Genomic DNA, 21093 nt, shown 5'->3' with positions numbered 1-21093 from the left:
AGTAAGACATTATGATAAGTCTTAAGTTTTTATGTTGTCTATTGGACTAAATGATAACCCTTTTCTTTTGTTAAATAAATCAATTAAGTAAGCGAATTTTATACAAATTATGAAAGATAAAATTCTTTATATTATGCTGAATTTTTGCTTTTAAGAGCGTACATTTTTTCCTTCTAATATAAATAATTTTCATTTATGTATACTAATCCAATTCCCACTCAAATTCAATGAGAGATACAAAAAAAAAATTGGTCTACTATACGTACTTAAATTGATAAAGCCATTTTAACTTACCTGATGAACTTCTTGCCAACCTTGATTGTCCTGTGTACCAAGAGTTGCATGATCATGTAATAAGCTTTCAGTTATTTTTGGATCTGTTTTCTTTGTTACTGATAAATAAAGTGGTGTTAATCCTTTTGCATCTTTATAATTAGGTGATGCTCCTAATTCTAATAAAGTTCTAAAAAAATACAAAAAAAAAAGTAATTTTTTGCTCAATATTTTACGACTTTAAGTTTTTTTTTCAATTCAAATAAAAAAAAATTATTTTAAATTTATATTATGCTTCTAAAATAAATACATGGCCATTTTAAATCATTACAGCGATATTGCACATGCACGTAAGCAGAAGAAATAGAGAAGAAATTGTCATAAAAATAGCGCTATCTACAAATATGTTTCGCTTTTCCAGCTTCATATTTTAACTTTCATTGCATATTTAATATTTAACAGATTTCGTAAAATGAATACAAATAACAATTCATATAAAAGAATTCTAGTATCATAATTACTTTTCAAAGAAAACATAGAGAACTTCATGTAGAGCATTAAGGCAAGGTGTCTGATCTATAAGATTTAACTCTGCAAAATTTCAGTTTTTGAAAGTATTATTATTTGCTTTCGAATTTTTTGAAATTTTCTTAAAGTTAAAGTTTTTACAATCCCAAAACTGCTCTTCCTTCATAATTTACGTTAACTCAATAAAATTTTTATATGTATTTAGTTTTAAATTTATGAAATTGCTCTCCACTGTTTATAAAAACTTATATAATATTATTTTACTTACATAATATATATAATAATAGCAGGTTGACCCTGTGGAATATAAAAAACTATTACTCTAAACTTGAAGAATTATAGTTTTTCGCAAATAATAAAGTCTGGTCTTTTGAAGCACAAAATCTTCAGTCTTTTATGTAGAACTGAACGGTTAATCAAAATTTATAACTATTATTTCACACTTTTTATACATGAATATAACTCACGTAGATATTTTTAAAACGTTATAAATAACCTTATTTATGTATAAAAAAAAAAGAAAATAGAAGTAAAATCTCTTAAATTAAAAATCCTTAGAAAATCTCCTTAAATGTGCCTTAAAATAATAATCAAAATTCCACTGCCATGAAACTAAGAAACTGAAAATCACTCAAGTAGAACTCAATAATTTTTGTACTGTGAAATAATTGCGATAACAGAGCCATCTTCCAGAGCCAGAAGAAAATCAAAATAATAAAAAAAAAAGTTTTGTTGAAAAACTAAAGAAAAGTTGAAAAAAGAAAAGGAAAAATTTGTTTCCATTGTTTCTATAAAACATTGAATCGCATGTCCTTTTTATTTTGAAAAGGCCTTTAAGGATAAAGTTTAATTAAGATTGGATTTTTCTATTCTCCGATCCTCCATATACAAAATAAAGAAATGATTCAATGGGCGTTTGGTTTCTTTATTTAATTTTTATAGGAAATGGTGTCAAAAGAACGGTCGTGCAAAAATATTTCTTTCTTTTATCTTGTTTTGTTTTTATTATATTTATTCTGACCCAAACTTATACATTAAAGTTAAACAGATGATGGTAGGTAAGTTTTCTTTTCTTTTCCTATAAATTTCCGTTAGTGCCTCGTCTCCTTAAAGACAAAGTTTTAATAATAAGCTTTGGTTTTATTATTATCATTTATCTTGAATTTTTTCAGGAAATTAAATTTTAAAAAATTTCAACGAAATTTAGAGTACAAAACGTATTAATATATATATATATATAAACATGTATATTTACGCCCATATATTACGAATCCAGCTTATTCTGGAATGAAAAAACATAAAAACAAATTTCGGCCCGTTTTTGAAATAATTTTTTCAAACATGAATAATTTTTAAAATTTCTTAGATTCAGGATAAGGAGAAAAAAAACATGAAAATTCTATAAACTTGTACGGTTCGTGAATTTTTTTATAATTCATCTGATAATATTCTTTGGGGATAATTCAGAACATCCAAAATCGAGTATAATTATTGTATATAAATTTTTAAAGGTGAAAGCGAAGCAGAAAATTAAAAGAAATAAAACAGAAAATAAATTATTTTAAGTACATAATTTAAAAAGGATATGAAAACAAAAACGCTTTACAATCAAAAATTTCGGATGCCTTTATTTATTACTTTTCCTATTATTTTCTTCAATTTCTATATGATACACTAAATAATAAATAAACGTTGTTTATTATTAAATAATTTAGGTGATTTTTAAAAGAAATTTTCCTTTCCAAAATTTACTTGAAATGTTCTAATATAACATGGATTGAATTTTTTCCACGTTAATTTAATATACTTGCACTAAAGAATCTCAGGTAGTTTTTCATTGTTGCGCAAACTAATGAACATTATGTTACCTTGATCGTTATTTACCATCTTTTCCTCTCCTCTCCCAATACACTTTTTCATTTGAATAAATAATAACCAAAAGCTATCTCGAAACACTTTAAATTTTTTTAACTCCAAGCTTCAAACGTGTCACGATAACAGATATGAAACGCTGAAAAATCCTAACAGACAAAAATAAATTACTTTTATGAGGACAAGCATCCTATCAAAAACTTCTCAAATGCTTCAGACATCCAAATATAGTAACGTGGGCTATAATTGAAGAATTTGCATTTTTTGCACAACAAAAACAAATGCTAAAAAGTGAAAATTATTATTTTCATTTTATTTTGTTTTGAAAAGATTTATTCAGTAAAATAGCTATTTGATCGCCAAATTTGGCACGGTCAGTTTTGCTTTTTAGCGACCGCATTGTTTATACAATAGGTAGGTTATGTGATGGCAACAAATTTTGAATATCGAGTTTTCGGTGGGAACGCACTTTTCCATGGTAGGGAAGTGTAAATAAACTATTTTTAGCAACCTGTCGGTTTGTCGGTGTGCACGCGTGGATCTCAAGTTCGGCTGAACCGATTTTGATGAAATTTTATAATGTGTAAGTTTATTTCGACTATGGCACGGAACTGCACTTAGCGGACCCGTTTTACATTATGAAGAATGATCATTATGAAGAAAATATTCAACAGATTTACTTGAAATTTAATATATAAGCTTCGCTCGACCGTGCGCGAAGCCTCCATACTTTTGGCAGAAATAAGGCGTTGCAACTGGACGTTTACTATGGGCCAAATATACATTTTTACGTATATAAATTTAATATTTAAATTTTTCGTATTAAACCAATGTACATATACATTTTTTAGAAGGATCAAGGCTCGGAAACTGATTCGGGGGGCCAATTTTACATTTTTTATCATATCTACGGAACGAATTAATGGAATTTCTTGAAATTTGATATTTGAGTTCTGGTTTGTATCGAGACTAACTGACAAGCATTTCAGGGAATTCGGATAGTACAAAGCGAAACTCTACTCAGGCTCAAATTTACATTTTTATTTTTCTAGGTATGTTAACTATAAGCTTACTAATGTCCTAAAAATTGGAAAGAAGTATATAACAGGCATTTTTATAGTATTCTGTAACACTTTCACTTAACTAGACAATGCATATTGCGGTCGGTTATGTGCTGACCACATCAGATTTTATATATTGCAACAACGTGAAAATAATTTCGGAAAAATTTTCATTTCGACTTTTTAAGTAAGGAAAAATGGATTAAATCGATTTTTGGTCACACTTTGACTTATGCATTTGCACAAATTATTAAAAATTAAGCAAAACTAAAAATTTTCAATTAGTTCCACTAATTTGCATTTATGTACTTTTGAACATTATACAAGTGCAATTTTCTTAATTAATTTTAATAATTAAAATTTTTCAACTACCTTGAATCAAATAAATTATTAAAAATATTTTATAATCTCCTAAATGCATAATGTAGCATGTTTAATAAAATTGTCCAAAATAAAAAAAAAAACGAAAATTAAGTTCATCCTTTTCTGCAGGATATTAAATTATTTTCTCTACAAAATGATCATGAAGCGAAATATTGTAAAGCACCTACACTCGAACACATTTATAATTTAATTTTATGTTGAAGACTACAATTTTACCTTCCCATATAACATGAATTTCCTTTAAGACTTACCCATTTTATATGACACTTTGTATTACAGTCCGTTATATAAAAGGTTTTCTTTCTATATAATATGCCAATATGTATTATGTATAGGTCAGTTTCTATATACATACATACATCCATATATATGAACTCGATTCATTTTTAATTTAAAAAGAACATTTTTCAATTTTATTAGAATGCAAAAAAAAAAATATAAAGAAAAAAAGTATAAAGAAAATTTTACTTAGGACTAAATGAATGCATTGCCATTATTACCTACATAAAATATAGGATTTTAAAAATAATAAAACGAAGTTATACACCGATTTATGCAAGTAATCGGAAATGAAAATGCAATTCAGAATAATTGCAATAAAAATTCTATACTTATCTTCTGTTACATATATAATGGAAATATTTTTATGTTTCGAACGTTTTTTTGCTACGCCCTGTAACAATCAAGGACTATATATTTAAGTTTTACCATTTATATTCCATTTACACACATTCATACATATTTTATGGTATAGTTACGGTACGTCTTGGAAATTAAAGTTGACTACTCCTTAATTAATATAAAAATTGAAATAATTTAGGAATAAAAAATTTGAAAACATGATTTTTATTCTCAAAGTAAATTTAAAGTAAAAATTACCCATTGATATCAATGGTATATCATAGGAACTATAATATACCATTAATAATTAGCACACCCTTCATAATATAGGTAAATAAATTAGATTTATAATATGAAAATAGAGAAAAATATAAAGAGAATTTTCTTAAACTAATCAATTACATTTCCCATTAGCACAATATGTAGCAGCACCCTTGATTAACAATATGCTCAGCATAAATTTAGAAAGGTAATAAAATCTTGAAGTAAAAAATGTTAGAATCCCTTTTTTATTTATTCCTGTTATTTTTTTTCAATTATCACCAAATTAATAGTTGTATTCATCACAAGCACTTTATATTCTCATCCCTCTAGCATTTGTTAAAAATTAATTAAAATGAGAATGAATCCGTTTTGGTCTGCTTCGAGATATTACAGAATATTATTTAGAGTTTCCAAATTGAATTATTAGTAACATTTTAGCATTGAATAATTTCTTAGTTATATTTACAATGCGTTGTTCAAGTTGTATAATTTAAATTTTTTATTACGAATCAAATTAAAATGCAAAAATACCTATAAAATAGGATTATTGTAAATTTCAGATATTTTTGAAATTATTTTAAAAATTTCAGCGGTGCTTATCAAAATTTTTTATATGCTATTAAACAAACGTCATAGAACAATTTCGACACAAAAACATGGTTTTACTCCGACTATAGATTGTTTTTGACTTACTTTTGAGCTACCTTTCAAAACTTATTTTCGAAACGAACGGTTATCGAGTCAGAACTTCCATTTACAAATACAAACAAAAACTTGTGTTAATGACTGATATTTTTTACTTAAAACTTATTTACTAGTAATTTATTCATGAAATTTATAAAGTAATTAAAAACTATAGAGATTGAATTCTTGCTTGTTTGGGCTTGCGTCTAATTTCATTAAACATCCCTATATTTAATTTTTCTTGCAAATTTCTGTTAAATTCTTGATACCCATGTTATAATTCCCCAAAATAAGTTTGTAAAAAGGTTCTTTTATATAGAGATATCCATTTATTATATAACACCTATACATAAATTTATTTTATTAAATGAATTCTTTAAAGAAAACCACAAATTACAGAGGTTCTTTGTATTATCCAACTGTTATAAAAGATTATATGTTTAATAAAGATTATGGTATATAAAAGATTTTCCATAGAAAGGAAAAAAATATTAAAGAAAAATTCAACATGGTAGGAAGTTCCTGAAAGGAAGGCAATAGAAAATATTTTATTTATGGTTTTTAATGCTTTAAGAACAAGCAATTGTGTTGAAAAATAAAATTATTAATATATGAAACTATCTACATATTTTTAACGTATAACAGGGCTATAAATAATCAAGAATAAACAAAAATAAGTGTTTTTGAACACATCAATTTTTAGGTAAAAGCGTTCATAATTGTCGACTGCATTGTATACAATAAAGGAGGTTATGTGATGGCACCAAATTTCGGATGTCGAGTTTCTGGTGGGATTTCCCCATGTTAGGGAAGCGTAAATAATCTATTTTTAGAGAGATTTTAGTCTGTTAGTTCTTTTGTTTGTTTGTCAATCTGTCGATCTGTTAGTCTGTCGGTCTGTCGGTCTGTCGGTCTGTCGGTCTGTCAATCTATTGGTGTGTGTGTGCACAATTTTGATGAAGTTTTATATGGGACTTTATTTTGGCTATGCCCCGGATTGATTAACTTTTGGTATATTATTTAAATTCAGCTTGTTAAAAGAATGAACTTAGAAATTATTCGGAAGGATTAGGGTTTGAAAACCGAACTAGGGGCTGATTTTTAATTTGTATCTTATCCAAGGAACTAATTGGTAGAATTAGTTGAAATTTAAGTTCTGGGCTGTTTACGAAATTAATTTTGATGAACTTTTCTGGAAATTCGAATAGCTAAAAGCTTATTAACATTTTTATAATCTTCTGTAACAGTTTTGCTAAACTAGACAATACACATTGCGATCGATTATGTTCTGATCACATCATATTTTTTTTGTTTTATGTTAACAAAAGTTTCAAACTGTTACTTTATAATGTTTGTATTCATTGCGAACTATAACAGATTAAGCTCAATACAATATTTTACACTATTTAAATACATAATGAACAAATGTATAGAATTTTTATAGTCAAATTTAAGTTCAAATATTTTAATACAATGGTCTTATTTTAGTATATCAGAATGAATAATTTTGTAGGATTTTAAAGTATTAGTTCGTATATATAAGAAGCTCCTAAGGAGTATAAAACAGAAAAATTATTTTCTATTTCATCGTTATTCGTTTTATTTATCGACCGTATTGCATACAATAAATGCAAATCGTAAAGGCAATTTTGTTAAGAATAATGTTAGACAAAGAAATTCGTTGTAACGTAATATTCAAACATGCTTAACATGCAAATATGTTTGAATTTGATTTAAATTTAAAATTAATTAAAAATTGAGCATTAACTACTTTTCTTCTTAAGATTGAGTATATCTTTTTTTGAAATGTGTTTATATACTTTTGAACATACTTTGCTTGAAATAAAATCATCTTGCTTGTATTATTTGATTTATAAAATTTTTGTAAGCTAATTAAATAATATTTTGCATCCTCAGATAATCTAACTATTCTTATTCGAAAAAATTACATCACAAATCGGACTGTTTTTTTGTGATTTGTATAAGTTCATTATACAAAAATTGAACTTGTATCAGTTCCCAAAATAAAAGATAAATAAGCTTAGTTAAATAAATTTCAAAATTTTCATTTTTTGAAAAATTAACTAGAAAGAAGTTGTTATTTCTGTGGCCGCACTAAAACATAGCTTGAATCGACATTAAGACGAAACTGATATTTTACCATCATTAAACTAATTTTGTTTTTAAATAGCTTTAAAATTAGGTATTTTGCTTATAAGAAAGTTGAAATAGCCAAAAATATCAAGGTAATCAGTCCGCTGCCGTAGTTCTGGTATTATTTACATTTTTATTTGAACTAAAGAAAGAAATGCAAAATATGTAGGTACTTATTGGAATTATTTTATTCGTTAGTCCCATTTACAATTTATTCAAACAAATTCAAGTTACAATATTAAAAATTATTCTTGGTTTTAAAATAGAGTAGTCCTTAATCATAATATTATTGTCGTCATATTTAATTTTTACTTATTTTTACTTGAAGTTGTTTATTAACACACATGTACACAAATTCAAAATTTAATTTATATAATCCCTCACCTCTCCTCAATTTTAGCATTTCAAAGTCCTAACTTTACGCTAATTTTTATAAATTTGAGTTTCTAAAGAATGTGTTCTTAGTTTTAGAAAACTTAAAGCACTGCTTCTTTATCTATAAGCGAGTAAAAGTTTCAATAAAATAACGAAAATCTTAATAACGAAAATTCGTTCACATTTTTAAGACATTTGATTTAAAATTTATTTTACAAATTTTGCTTATTAGTACTCATTTGCCAATTAGGTTTGGTTTTTTGTCCAGTTTGTAACCAAATACAATACAGTTCTCAGCGAATTCTTTAATAATTTTTGCTGCAATAAATTCCAACAATGTTTTTTGTGATAATTTTGTAAGTATGTAGCAAATACAAATATTTCATTAGTTAATAAGATAAGACAATAAAATCGAGATGATTCACCTTCATAAAATTTAAACTATTAAAATTTCGAGGATACAAAATTTCAAACTGTATTGAATTACATTACAGATAAATACCATTATTTTTTTGTGCTATTAAGTATATACGTGTAAATATGTGGGTATACTTAAATGAATTTGTATAAATGTTTGTACATTAAGGGGTTTATGTACACGAATATAAAAGATATTCGAGTGTTTTGTACAAAGATAGAGCGAAATTTCCAAGAAAGGTTACTAAACCGTTTTCAGACAAGGTTTTAGAAAAAAAAAAGATAACAACAATTTTGTTGTAGTTGTCGTTTTTTTTAATACGCGCGTGCTGGTAAACGCTAAATTTTTTTAGTAAAAAATAATCTTTGAAAAATGCATTTGGTTTTTTTTTATTTGCTGATTACCATTATTTAGAGATTGGAAAAAGAATAGAAAGAACAGATATACGAGATTCCATAATATCACAGCAAAGGTTGACCATAAATTCTTGCGTATTAAAGCTACAATAATCTTTTCTTAAATAGTGGATTTTGTTCTATGCATTATACATTTGTCCTTTTCTTTCTTTCTTCTTTGTTTGATTAATTTTTTATAGATTAAGAAAGGAATTTTCTTTTTGCACAATTTTTCTTTGACTTCAACAATTTTTACTTTGTTTATTCGTCTTGTTTTTGCAAATACCTTTTTTAGATCATTTGTTAAATTCCGTTCTAAACAAGTTTTCTTGTATTTATAATTGAATTTCAATTAGTGTGTGTGTGTACTCAGAGGTAGCGTTTCTATTTCTTGGTACATAAAAGTATTCTATAAAATTTTGATACTCTTCCTCTTCTTGTCTTCGGAACACATTTAAGAAATATTTCATTAAAGAGTACAATGTTTTTAAGAAAAATTTTAGTAGAAACGAGAGTTTAGAATCAAAGAATTAAAATGCCTCTTCGGTTTTGTATTTTATTGACGGAAATTATGATTATCGAAAGACATTTCTTTCTATACGAACTTCACCGACAATGCCTTTGAAATATTTGAACTTTACCAAAATACTACTACGCTTTTTACTCGGAGATGCTTTCGTACCGTACGTCCCTGGAGATGTTTACAAAACGTCTACACCCTTAAAAAACTAAAATTTCATATATGCATGGATCTTTTTTAGAAACTTTTTTCGTTAGACAATTTTTATCTATATCCCACTCTCTAAAAGTTATAAATACCCAAAACCATAAAAAAGCTATTTTTAAACTATTTATACACTTGTAGCTGTCAAACCACCACTTTTCAAATTTTTCAAAAGCAAAAGTAGTTCTTGGCTTCTTCTGCTACGACATACCATATTTGAAATTTAAAAAACTATTCCAAAATGCAGAAAGCTAACGGTAAATGTCACGCGATTAAAAAATATAATTATTTTTCTTAACTCATGCCTAAATTCGAGCGCTATGCTAACGTCGTTTTATTTTATTTAACGTACAGTGCTTATCCTGAACGTATGCAATTTTTGAAATAAATTCCTATATGAATGAAAGGAAGTTAAAAAGGTAGCAGGTGCATAGATTGTTTTATTTTCATTTGAAGGGGAAAATTGCTACATTACAAACCATTGCTTGGACGCAACTTTATTTGTATTCAAAACTAACCGTTTTGTGACTTGAAGTCAAATTGAAGTAATGATATACTTGGAAAAATTAGTTTGGTTTTTGGACAAGGAGCAATTATTTTCCTTTTTGAAAAAGAAACTTTTCTTCTTTCATTTTGTACGGTAAGCTAAATAAAGAAGAAAATTTTTTAAAGATAAAATATTGTTCAACTTTAGAAACTCCTTTTAGAAGATTGAAGCTGAAAAGTCACTGAAATGAATACAAAACTAAATATTTATCGGGGACATTTGACTTTTAAAATTTTCCCTAAAAATAACTTTTATATCTACACTGAGAAAACTCTAAGTTATAGCAATTTTAAAAATATGAAATTTTTCAATACTTACGTCACAGCTTCTAATGAATCTTTTTCAACTGCTTTATGTAATGCTGTTGCACCATCTTTGGTACGATAATCTAAAAGTGCACCACCATTTACTAATGCAATTAAAATTTTATTTGGTTTTTTAGTTCCAGTTGCAACAGTCAGTGGTGTTTCACCACTTTCAGGACAATGAAAATTTGGGTCCAGCCCTTTAGCACACATTTTTGCAATTTTTTCAACATGTCCACCATTTATACATTCCATAAAACGACGTAAATTCGCTCTCGTATGCAATGCTTTCAACTGACGTTCATCTAAATTTAACATTTTGTAAACTCGTCTCTTATATTTAAGCTAAAATTTAAAGAAATAAATAATTTATCATTAAAAATTAAATTTGAAAAACAAGTTGCAAAAAATATTTAAAAGCTTAAAGATGCCTACACAAAAGTTTATAAATGAATAAAAATAAAAATTTCATTAAACTCATACCTCTAAATATCCGACAGGTCCATTAAATGGATAATCGCCAAGTCGACGTTCCTCATCTAGGAACTTACCGGCCTTGCCATTAGATGGAGGACAAAATAATCCATAATTAAAGCTTTCTTTCAGTTCCTAAACACAGAAAAAATACGATTTGAAATTAATTAAACTATTTTAAAGCGAATGTAAAAATAAATTTTGTGTTAAAGGAGATAGAATTGTTACAAAAGTAACATTTGAGACGACATTTGAGAGCTAAAATATGTTATAAATTTTGCATATATTAAATTCGTTTTTATATATTAAGTTCGTTTTTCATGAGAAATTTAACACAACCTCAATAGGAACCCTTTGTTGCAATGTTTCCAATGGGTTAAACCTTTGGAAACATTTCCCTTAAACAATGAGGACTTTCTTTTTAACTGTTGGGTTTACATTTTGATCTTAATATCATAATTTTCCATATTACATACTTTTAGGAGAGTTTAGTTTGAGTTCAATTTTTATGGGTAAAATTATGAGCTCTCCATATGCAAACCATAAGAAATTTGATCACGTAAACAATTACTTAAATGCAAAGCATTTTGTTCAATTAATTCAAAGTATTAAAGTTAATAAGGAAGTATTTAACAAATGTTCTCTAAAATCTCTGAAATTTTCATGAAAAATTTTTAATTCAAATTTTATGTTTTTTGGATATTATTAAATTTTTAAACTACTCTCCAAATTCAAAAACTTAAATTTCTATTGAACTTGGTAAACAAAAACTTTAATTTCATTACTCCGAAATTAGCCGTCCGTTATAGTTGAATATTTTATTTCAAGTTTCTATGCGCAAATTAAATTCTCCTTATGTTGTTATTCTGAGTCAGGATATTAAAAGAAATGTAAATACACATAAGGAAAACAGTTAGCTTGGAAAAATTATTTGCACACAAATAAATTTTTTTTTATTTATTTAAGATTTTTTTAAATATAAATCTTGACCTACATAAATGCTGTCACTAAATGAAAAAAGAAACACTTTTATCTGCAAGAACTCAGAAGAAAAACAAGTACAAAAATAAAAGAGCTAAAACAAACTATTGAAAAAACAGCATAAAATTCTTTAGTCTCGCATAAGTCGTTATCAACTCAAGGATAATAACACTTACATAATAAGTTACATTTGAAAATAAGAAAAAGTGGAAGATAAATTTTTCTTCTGTTTCTGAAAATTTATTGAATAATGAATGAGGCAATGATCTTTAGAGCTTTATATTTATATATATATATATATGAGTGTGTGTGTGTATGTTTATATCTTAATGTTTTAAGTATGGCAATCCATGAAATGGATAAGATTTTCTTAAAAGATTATAAGGTCTATAATGTTTTTAAACTGAAAATTCGAAAATTTTGTAAATAAAATTACAAAAAATAAGAATAAGCACATTTAAGAATTATTTTTTTAAATATTAAATAAAATCCACAAAAAAAATTATATAAGCATACAAATTTTATATATAGTATATGTATGTAGGTATGCATTTGTATCTATGGCAGTGGAATGACATGACAAGTTTGAATGAAAACTTATTTGAAATTAAAATTTTAATTTTGGAATTCTTAAAGGAATTTTTAATAAAATAATTTTGCCAATTGTTTTATTCACAAGTGCAGTTTTATTAAATTTTTAAATTGAATTTGTAAACATATTTTTGTAGCCATATAAATACATACATATTTATGCAAATATGAGACTGTTAAATTTTTTATTATACATAAATATTCTTTTTAAGCTGGTAATCATTTACAAATTTAGAACATTTTTAAAAAATTGAATTAATTTGGATTTATTTCACCATATAGGTGAGGAGAATTTTATTCCAATTCTTTCTAATTTAAGTTTAGTAAAGTAATGTGTGTGTATTTGAGAAATTATTAATTAAAAATATGCAGTAACGAATATAGCAACTGAAACTAGTTCTTTAGTACAACTTTTTTTTTTATCTCGTTTTGATTTTATTAAACTGATTATTAATCGACATGTCAACTGACATTGCGATGACAGTAAATTTTCTCAAGTTGATTTAACAGAATATTCTGTAAAATTGTAGTTTCGCGTGAGAATTTAAGTAGCTAATAACACATCAATTTAATCTAGATGCGTTCGCAGATTCCCAAAAGAGAGAAAGCGGGTTCGCATGTTTTTTCTATTTAAAAAATTTATGAATAATATAATAGCTCAAACCCTCCGCATATTAAAATCTCCGTTGATAAATTGGATTTATATTAAATATAAATTTACATATCCTTTAGTAAGGCTAATATAAATTTTTTAAAATTTATTTATATATAAATACTAAAATTTTAATTTGATCAATAAGAAGTAAGAAAAGCAGTATAGAATTAATTTACCGAAGGCAATAAAAAAACTTTTTTACGGCAGAATAACGCATTGAAGATCTATTAAAATTATGTTCCTCACATGAAAACGTTTCCTTCATATTATTTATGAATAATCTGAAATGATTAATTTAATTTTCATTTCTAGTATTTTTCAACATTTTAATGGCTCACAGAACAATTCCAGTAAGTCAAGAACAAAACTTATGATACATATAACGTGTATATGTATATGTAATATTAAGTAACGTTCATGTTAATATTAAGTAACGTACATACATTTGTATGGAATTGCAATATCATACGCAACAAAAACAGCATCTTTATAACGTTCAACGAATGAGTAACAATGTTTACTTTTACGAGATTCTTAATTTAATGTCCTTCAAGTGAATAAGACAAAGGATATTATATAGTTGAAGGTTAACTTGTAAAATTTTATTATATCAGTTACATAACACTAACTGTACTATACATTATTTTCTATTTTGCAAAACTGTTTGAGTGTGTAATAAAAAATGTAAGAATAAAAACTAACTGCAACATTTTACATAATCTTTCTCTTGTTTTTTGACATTGTGAATGTCAAAAGATTTGTTTAAATATTTAAAAATAAAATAAAATTTCCTTTTTTTTTTTTGTCCAATAAAAAAGATGACAATTTTTATACGAATAAGCGAACAAAATCTAATGGAATAGAAAAATTTGAAAAAGACAAAAAACTTGTATTCTTTGCCATTGAACTGAAATCAAAAATCAAAGAAAATTAAACCTGAATTGAAATATCTGAAGAAGTCGAATTCAATACCAAAAAATCTGAATTAATAAGGACCTGGTTAATAGAGCAAAATATTATTCGTTAAGAATATGGTTGGCAATATAAAACAGTGTTACAAGTATAATTTGCCACCAAAATTAAAAAATAGCTCTTGATCACTACAAAATTTTGATATAAATGAATTTATGATTTTATGAAAAAGTTTATGAAAGACAGTTTACATGACGAACAAAACATTCCTTTTTTATGAAAAAAGTTCGGTACTACAAACATTACAATTCATCTTCCTCCAAAAATTTGAAATATGAAATAAGAATTATTTTGACAATACTTATGTATTTCAATTCGCGTTGATATAAAATTCGTTACGTTCTTGTTAAATTGGCTTTTGAGCCACCATTCTAGCGTATATCAAAAGTACAGCCATATGGGAAACAGTCAAAATTATAGCCTACTTTTTATAAAATCAAGCAAAGAACCCGTTTGGTTTTAAGAGTCGATAGCACTAAATTTTGAAATTTTTTTTTCTTTCCTACCAAAGATCTTTAGATATCAATGTAGCGTTATGTCAATTCCGAATACCCAATAAAGAATTTAAATTAATTTGATGTATCAACGGATTGAGCATCATAAAATAGACGCCCGAACTCACCTCAACCAATTTCTGTCAACAAAACAAAAATCACTGGTTTATTTTTGTTGATCCAAAATTCGAGAAACTCGTTTTATTTATAAACTCTTTTTTATTTCGCATTACTTTCTAATATTTATTAAAAAAATCTTAATAATGAACTTCAATCTCATTAAATCTCCATTTCTGAGGTAAAATAGATTTCGAAGTACAAAGTTCTTGTAAACAACAAAAAATTTTATATGTATATCTGATACATGCAACATAAATTTTCAGAAATAAAGCTTTTGCAATTTTCACAGATGGCGAAATATATGTATGTATGTTTTCACTTCTACATTCCTACGAAAAATTTGCTTTCCAAGAACAAATTACAATTGTACTTGTTACAAAGTATACTATGTACGTACATATTTTGATTGAAAAATAGGCAAAAATTTAGTTTTCAATAGAGTGAAGGAAGGGAATTCAATATTAAAAAATCATATAACTAAATTATCTATAACCAACATGATAACTTTAGTTAAAAAATGCTAAAGTATAATAAAAGATAAATACTAGTCATTGACCTTATTGGGCGCATTGTTTCATTCCGATACCTTTTCGAGCATCAATAAAGAGTAACAAAAGTAAAACTCAAACCATAGCAAATGGAATAACTATCGACTAGCAAAAAATTCCTTTTTACGTTGTTAACTATTCTAGTACATATGTATTATACACATAGATATGTACACACATGACATAGCTATGCATAGTATGCACTATAACCATACAATTGTACCATAGATTTATTTAAGAACAGTTGATTTAAACTGGACTCTTGTGTGGTTTTGCATTCACTGACCTTATACATTGTTCTGATTTCTTTAAAAAAAAAACATAAAACAGAAAAATATAGAAAAATTTTCTCTACATTCTTTCTTTTTATTTGTTCTCCTTTTTTTAATATTTTATATACGAGGTTGCTTTTTTTCAATATACAATCTTGTTACCTGAGCGATTTTACATGAAACACAACATAACGAAACAAAATATGGAAAGATTTTGCTTCTTTTAAATTTTATATGCTCAAAGTTGAAGAAAAGCTAAATCTAAAATTAATATACCATAAAAATGAATGATTGTTAAAGGATCATTAAACCTTAAACTTAAAATCTTAAATTTTAAAGAATTTGGAATTTTAATACTTATTTGCTGTTTAAATTCAAATTGGGGGCAATTGCTTCAAATTAAGATAACTAATGGGCAATCGTTTTTGGAAACTAAAACCTTTGTGATTTACAGTTTTGTTACTTTAAATATGCAATCAATTTCTGGTATAGCTGTTGTATCTATAAACTATTAGAAGGAACTTTTTTTAAGAATTCGTTAAATATTACAGTTTAAATCTAATAATCAGATTTGCTGCAAATACTTTTATAATCTAGATGAATTTTCATAATTTTACGGAATTACTAAGAAAAAATCAACTTTTTCAACAAAAGTTTTTTAACTTATATGTTGTAAATTTTAGATTATAAGGCAATCTTGAATGCATATTAGAAAATTTTTCTTAAAATATTTTGAAAGAACTGTTTGTACACGAAATTCGCATCTTTTTGCTTCAATTATCTTTTGTAATGCTAAATTAGAACTACGTTATAAAATATTAAATCTAGCAATATAGTAACAAATTTAACTTTCCGAAACTGCATTACAATTTCTTTCCAGAAGTACCACTCGTACCTCCTACATTCTCACTCCAAGAAAATTACAAACTCGAAATTTTATAATTGGCTCAAAATTTGTTCTAGATCAGGTATATTAAATGCATCTATACATATTTAGATAATTGTAAATTCTATATATAAAAATATATGTATGTTTTAAGTTCGATATTTCCGTAAGATATTTGTTGCTAAATAATGTAATATGAAAATTCAAGAAGGCATTATAAAATATTTATATTTAATATACCAAATTGTGTCATAATAATCTCAAATCAAAAATCTTAATATCTAAATTCATTCCCATAAATTTCATAACTCGTCCTATTATATAAGTGTATAAAAGAAACTGAAAGAATTTCAATCTAGATATTAACGCACAAGGTACTTCGTTATGGTTGATTTAACTATACATTCTTATACATTCATCATTATTTTCCTGTGTATGCAAAAAAATATTTTATATGCACTTTACATACACACAATATATATTCAAATATAAAAAATGAATGTTATGTGCACCCATATATGCTGTGTACAAAAAATTATAACCAATATCATAAATAGAATCATCGAAACAAAATGAACTTGTAATAAAATCTTCAAATACCTGTTCAATTACATTAACATCACTTGGGGGAAATAAAAAAAATTGAAAGTGAAAAAATTCAAAATTTTCACACTTAAAAACACAATTTAACAACAATGTTTAAGAATAACTTTGTTGTAGCTCATAATGAAGTGAATAGTAAACGATCAACACTTCAGGAACCTAGTCATATTTAGTTGAACACCATATAGTTTAGTTGAATAAGCTTTGTCATGTTAAAGTTTTGTATAACCTTTTAGATTTTGTTAAAACTATTTATTCTTGCAATTGATTGCTTCAAATATATTTCCTTTAATTTACCTTTCAATATTCAAGAATTTCTGAAATATTTTAAGGCAATAAGGATATCTTTCCACACTTCTAACTATTGTTTTAGAATTTTTCAAAAAATGCATCTACATATGCACATTATACAGAAACTTTAATTTTAATTAATTTCTATGCAATATCTGAATTAGTTTCTATGTATCAGGATCTTAAAGATTTCTTAAAAACAATCATTCAAGTTTAAAATTTGCTACTAAAATCTAATATAATGAAATTTCAACAACTTAAAAATCAAAAATTGAGATAATCACCTATATTCTGTTAGATGAATCACTTGAGATGGTGGAATATTACTCAAAAATACATACTAAGCTTTTCAATGCAAAATTTCAAATTTTGAAATCAATTTTTGTTGAGAAAATCAAAAAATATTTAATAATATTCCATTACATCAAGTGACTCATCTTAGATATTATGGTTGAACTTATTTATTCTCCTGGACAGTAATCTATTAAGGACTTTAATTTAAATATATCTAAATAAAGAAAGCAATAGTTCAAAATAAACCAAAACACTTTTTTGTTTTGTAATAAAGGTCTGAACATTTATGTTTCATATTTCAAACCGTCGAGTCCAACGTTCACTTTTTTAATAGAAAACTTAATAGATTCTTTTCTAACAAATATTTTTTACTGGGACTGGTAATCTAAACGCTTTTAAAAATAAAATTGGGTCAAATCAATGGTTTGTATTGTAGAACTTTTCCCTTCAACAAATGAAAATACTGCTTTTAAAAATAATCTACGTATACCTTACGTAAACCTACCACACTATTAAAATTATTTTCATTCATATACGAAACTATTTCTCGGATTGCATATATTTCGGATGAACGATTTGGAACAAAGTAAAAAGGGTTACCATAATGCTCGAATTTAACGGTTAGTTGCGTAAGTTAAGAAAAATAATTATATTTTTTAATGACATGGAATTTACCGTAAGCTTTTTGCGTTTATAGAAATTTGAAAAAGCTTGCGGTTTCGCAAATACAAGGTGCCAAATATTCAAATTTTACAAATTTCGAGAGGCACTCATTTGTGAGGGGGTGGAGATGGGAAAATTTTTTCTTCTAATGAAATAAGCTGTTTATTGGTGTCTAAAATCTGTTAAAATTTCCGACTTCTACAATATACGGTGCGAAAGAAAAACGGTATCAAAAATTTGTAAAAAAACGAACTTTAGATAACGGCAAATTTTAGCCGCCATTTTGTTTTTTTAAAGTTTATTTATAGTATCCCGCGATAGCAGAAGCAAACCACTGCCTTTATAAAATTTGAAAAATGCTTATGGTTTCACTACAATAAATAGTTAAAAAACGGCATTTTTGTGGTTTCAGGGGGGTATAATTTTTAAAGGGGGGAGATAGGCAAAAATTTTCTTCTACGGAAATAAGTTTCTAGAAAAGGTCTGTTTATATGTAAAATTTAAGCTTTCTATCTTCAAAAATGTAGAAGTTTTGTAAACAGACACGCGAATAGACAAACAGACGGACGGATGGACGGACAGAGTGAAACTAATAAGCACTTTTTTTCAAAAATTTTTTTTAGAAAATTGCTAACAAGAAAATGGTTTATGAAACTTTTGTAACATTTTTATTTATATCATTCTTTTTTTTTGCTCATTAGATATCAGAAATTATATCTGTGACAAATGCTGTGAGAACACTAATGCTGTTGCTTTTTGAATTTGAAAAAAACAACATAAGTACTCTTAATTTTCAACACTTTTCCAAAAAAAAAAATGGTAAAATAATGCTAATTAGTCTCAATTCGTCGGTTCACCTGATTGTGGGTCTGCGTACAAAATTCCTATACCCTTCAAGATAGAAACCTGAAATTCTGTATACAAATAGGTCCTTTCGAAAGACCAACTTATTTTCCTACAAGAGCAGAAGAATTTTTAGTTATCTCCCCTCTTTATATTTAGAATTTTTTCTATTATCAACAATAATTGCAAAACAGTGGCTTTAACAAGAATTTTTTTAATGTAACCGTTGTATTTTATTTAAGAAGATGTTAGCAAAATTTCTTTATTTAATATAAAAACACAAAGCTAATACATTTTATTTACTTAATTTTGCACCTTTTTCCAATAATACAAAAATAATCATCTTTAAAATGAGAAAACTAAAATAACTCAGAAAATAAAATGTCAGTGATGATTATTTTATTTTGTTTGTCTGTTATTTCACTCATAAATACATTTACATTTATGTACGTGGGCTTGTGTTACCGTGTTTACAATAGCGATAATTAAAAAGAAAAAACTATACAACAAGTAATAGCAAAGCGGAAGAAAAACATTCATAAAGGTTTGAACAGTCTGATAATTTAAAAAGAAAACTTTGCTTGTTTAAATCCTTTTATGTGTGCAGTTGGTTTTCCCCTCACCACTGTTCTCTGAAACAGTCCATCTCTTTGAGAATAAATTGTTCTCATATTTTTCTTCGTCAGAGGCATTGCTCCTTTGCTGTTTAAATAACCACACGTACATGTACGATATATGTAAGTGCGTATGTATAAGTAAGTATTTTATGAAATTTGTCATTATTTTTATTCCGTACGTTTCATTTCTAATTTCTTCAGAACGAAATGCAGTTAGAAAATGGTAAAAAGTTAACAATAAAATATAAAAAAAACTAGTCTTTAAAACAGCAAAATAACTTGTAACATTTCGTAAGAACAACAAAAAAAAAATCATCAACGCGTTCACATTTTTCCCTATTCTGACATTTACTCGTACATTTCTTCCTCAATTTCTTCTATAAACTCTCTTCTTTCTTCTTTATTCGGAAAATTCTAACTTCCCATCCTTTCTTTTCCTCCTCTTTTTCTTTCTATCTATATGCTTTCTTTTTTGTAAATGTTGTTTTTTTCTCTTTGTTTTCATTATGAAATTCTTTTCATTAGAAGTGACTAACGGGAAAAAAACAAAAGTTACAACAGAGCTTGAAAAGTAAAATGTGTGGGTGGGAGGGGAAAATAAAGTATTATAAACAATATGGCATAAACGAATAACATCATAATTTTCAGTCAGTTTGTATCTTGTTGAATTCATTGAGCTAAAAAATAATTACTTAAACACGTGCATTGACATTGCCATATATAATACGTTATCGTTTTGTACCCCTTCTCTTATTCTTGAAGAGCTCCAATAATATGTTCTTCTAGAAAAAATTTTAATTCAGAAACAAAACTATACATATATGAATGTACATTTATATAAAGAGAAAACCTGGAAGAATTCCGAATATATACGTACATATGTACATGTAACAGAATATTGCAAATGTATACACAATATCATAAATAGAACCCACTCCTTTATTCTTATTTTAAAGAGGGGGAAAGAAATTTAAAAAAATAAACAACATAAAATTTAACTAACCTCCAATTCTCCAAAAACGTTAACACCCTCATTTATTCTTTCTTTTACATATTTGTTTTTAAAGTGACTCTTTTCTTTCTTTTAAATTCTTTCTCAATGCATTTGTAGCTAAAGGAAATCTTCAAATGCTCTGTCGCAGAACATAAAATGTTGTAGAGGGCAAAAAATAGTGACGATATGT

General features: G+C 26.2%; 1 protein-coding gene across 4 annotated transcripts in view; it reads right to left on the bottom strand.

The window, feature by feature from the left end:
• The window catches only part of LOC129606305 (SH3 and multiple ankyrin repeat domains protein 3), a 291247-nt gene that overhangs the window by 22643 nt on the left and 247511 nt on the right, over positions 1 to 21093 (bottom strand). For all 4 annotated transcript variants that reach the window (XM_055516558.1, XM_055516559.1, XM_055516561.1 and 1 more), the window contains 3 exons: positions 11089 to 11214; positions 10619 to 10950; positions 295 to 463 (listed from right to left, as the gene is read on the bottom strand). In XM_055516558.1, coding sequence (XP_055372533.1) covers positions 295 to 463; positions 10619 to 10950; positions 11089 to 11214 — 627 coding nt within the window. The remainder of the gene's footprint in view (positions 1 to 294; positions 464 to 10618; positions 10951 to 11088; positions 11215 to 21093) is intronic.

The sequence above is a fragment of the Condylostylus longicornis genome, unplaced genomic scaffold (genome assembly GCF_029603195.1).
Source record: "Condylostylus longicornis isolate FDR11 unplaced genomic scaffold, ASM2960319v2 ptg000018l, whole genome shotgun sequence".
NCBI classification, from domain to species: domain Eukaryota; kingdom Metazoa; phylum Arthropoda; class Insecta; order Diptera; family Dolichopodidae; genus Condylostylus; species Condylostylus longicornis.
The sequence above is the reverse complement of the archived record's forward strand: the minus strand, read 5'-3'. Positions and strand labels throughout refer to the sequence as shown.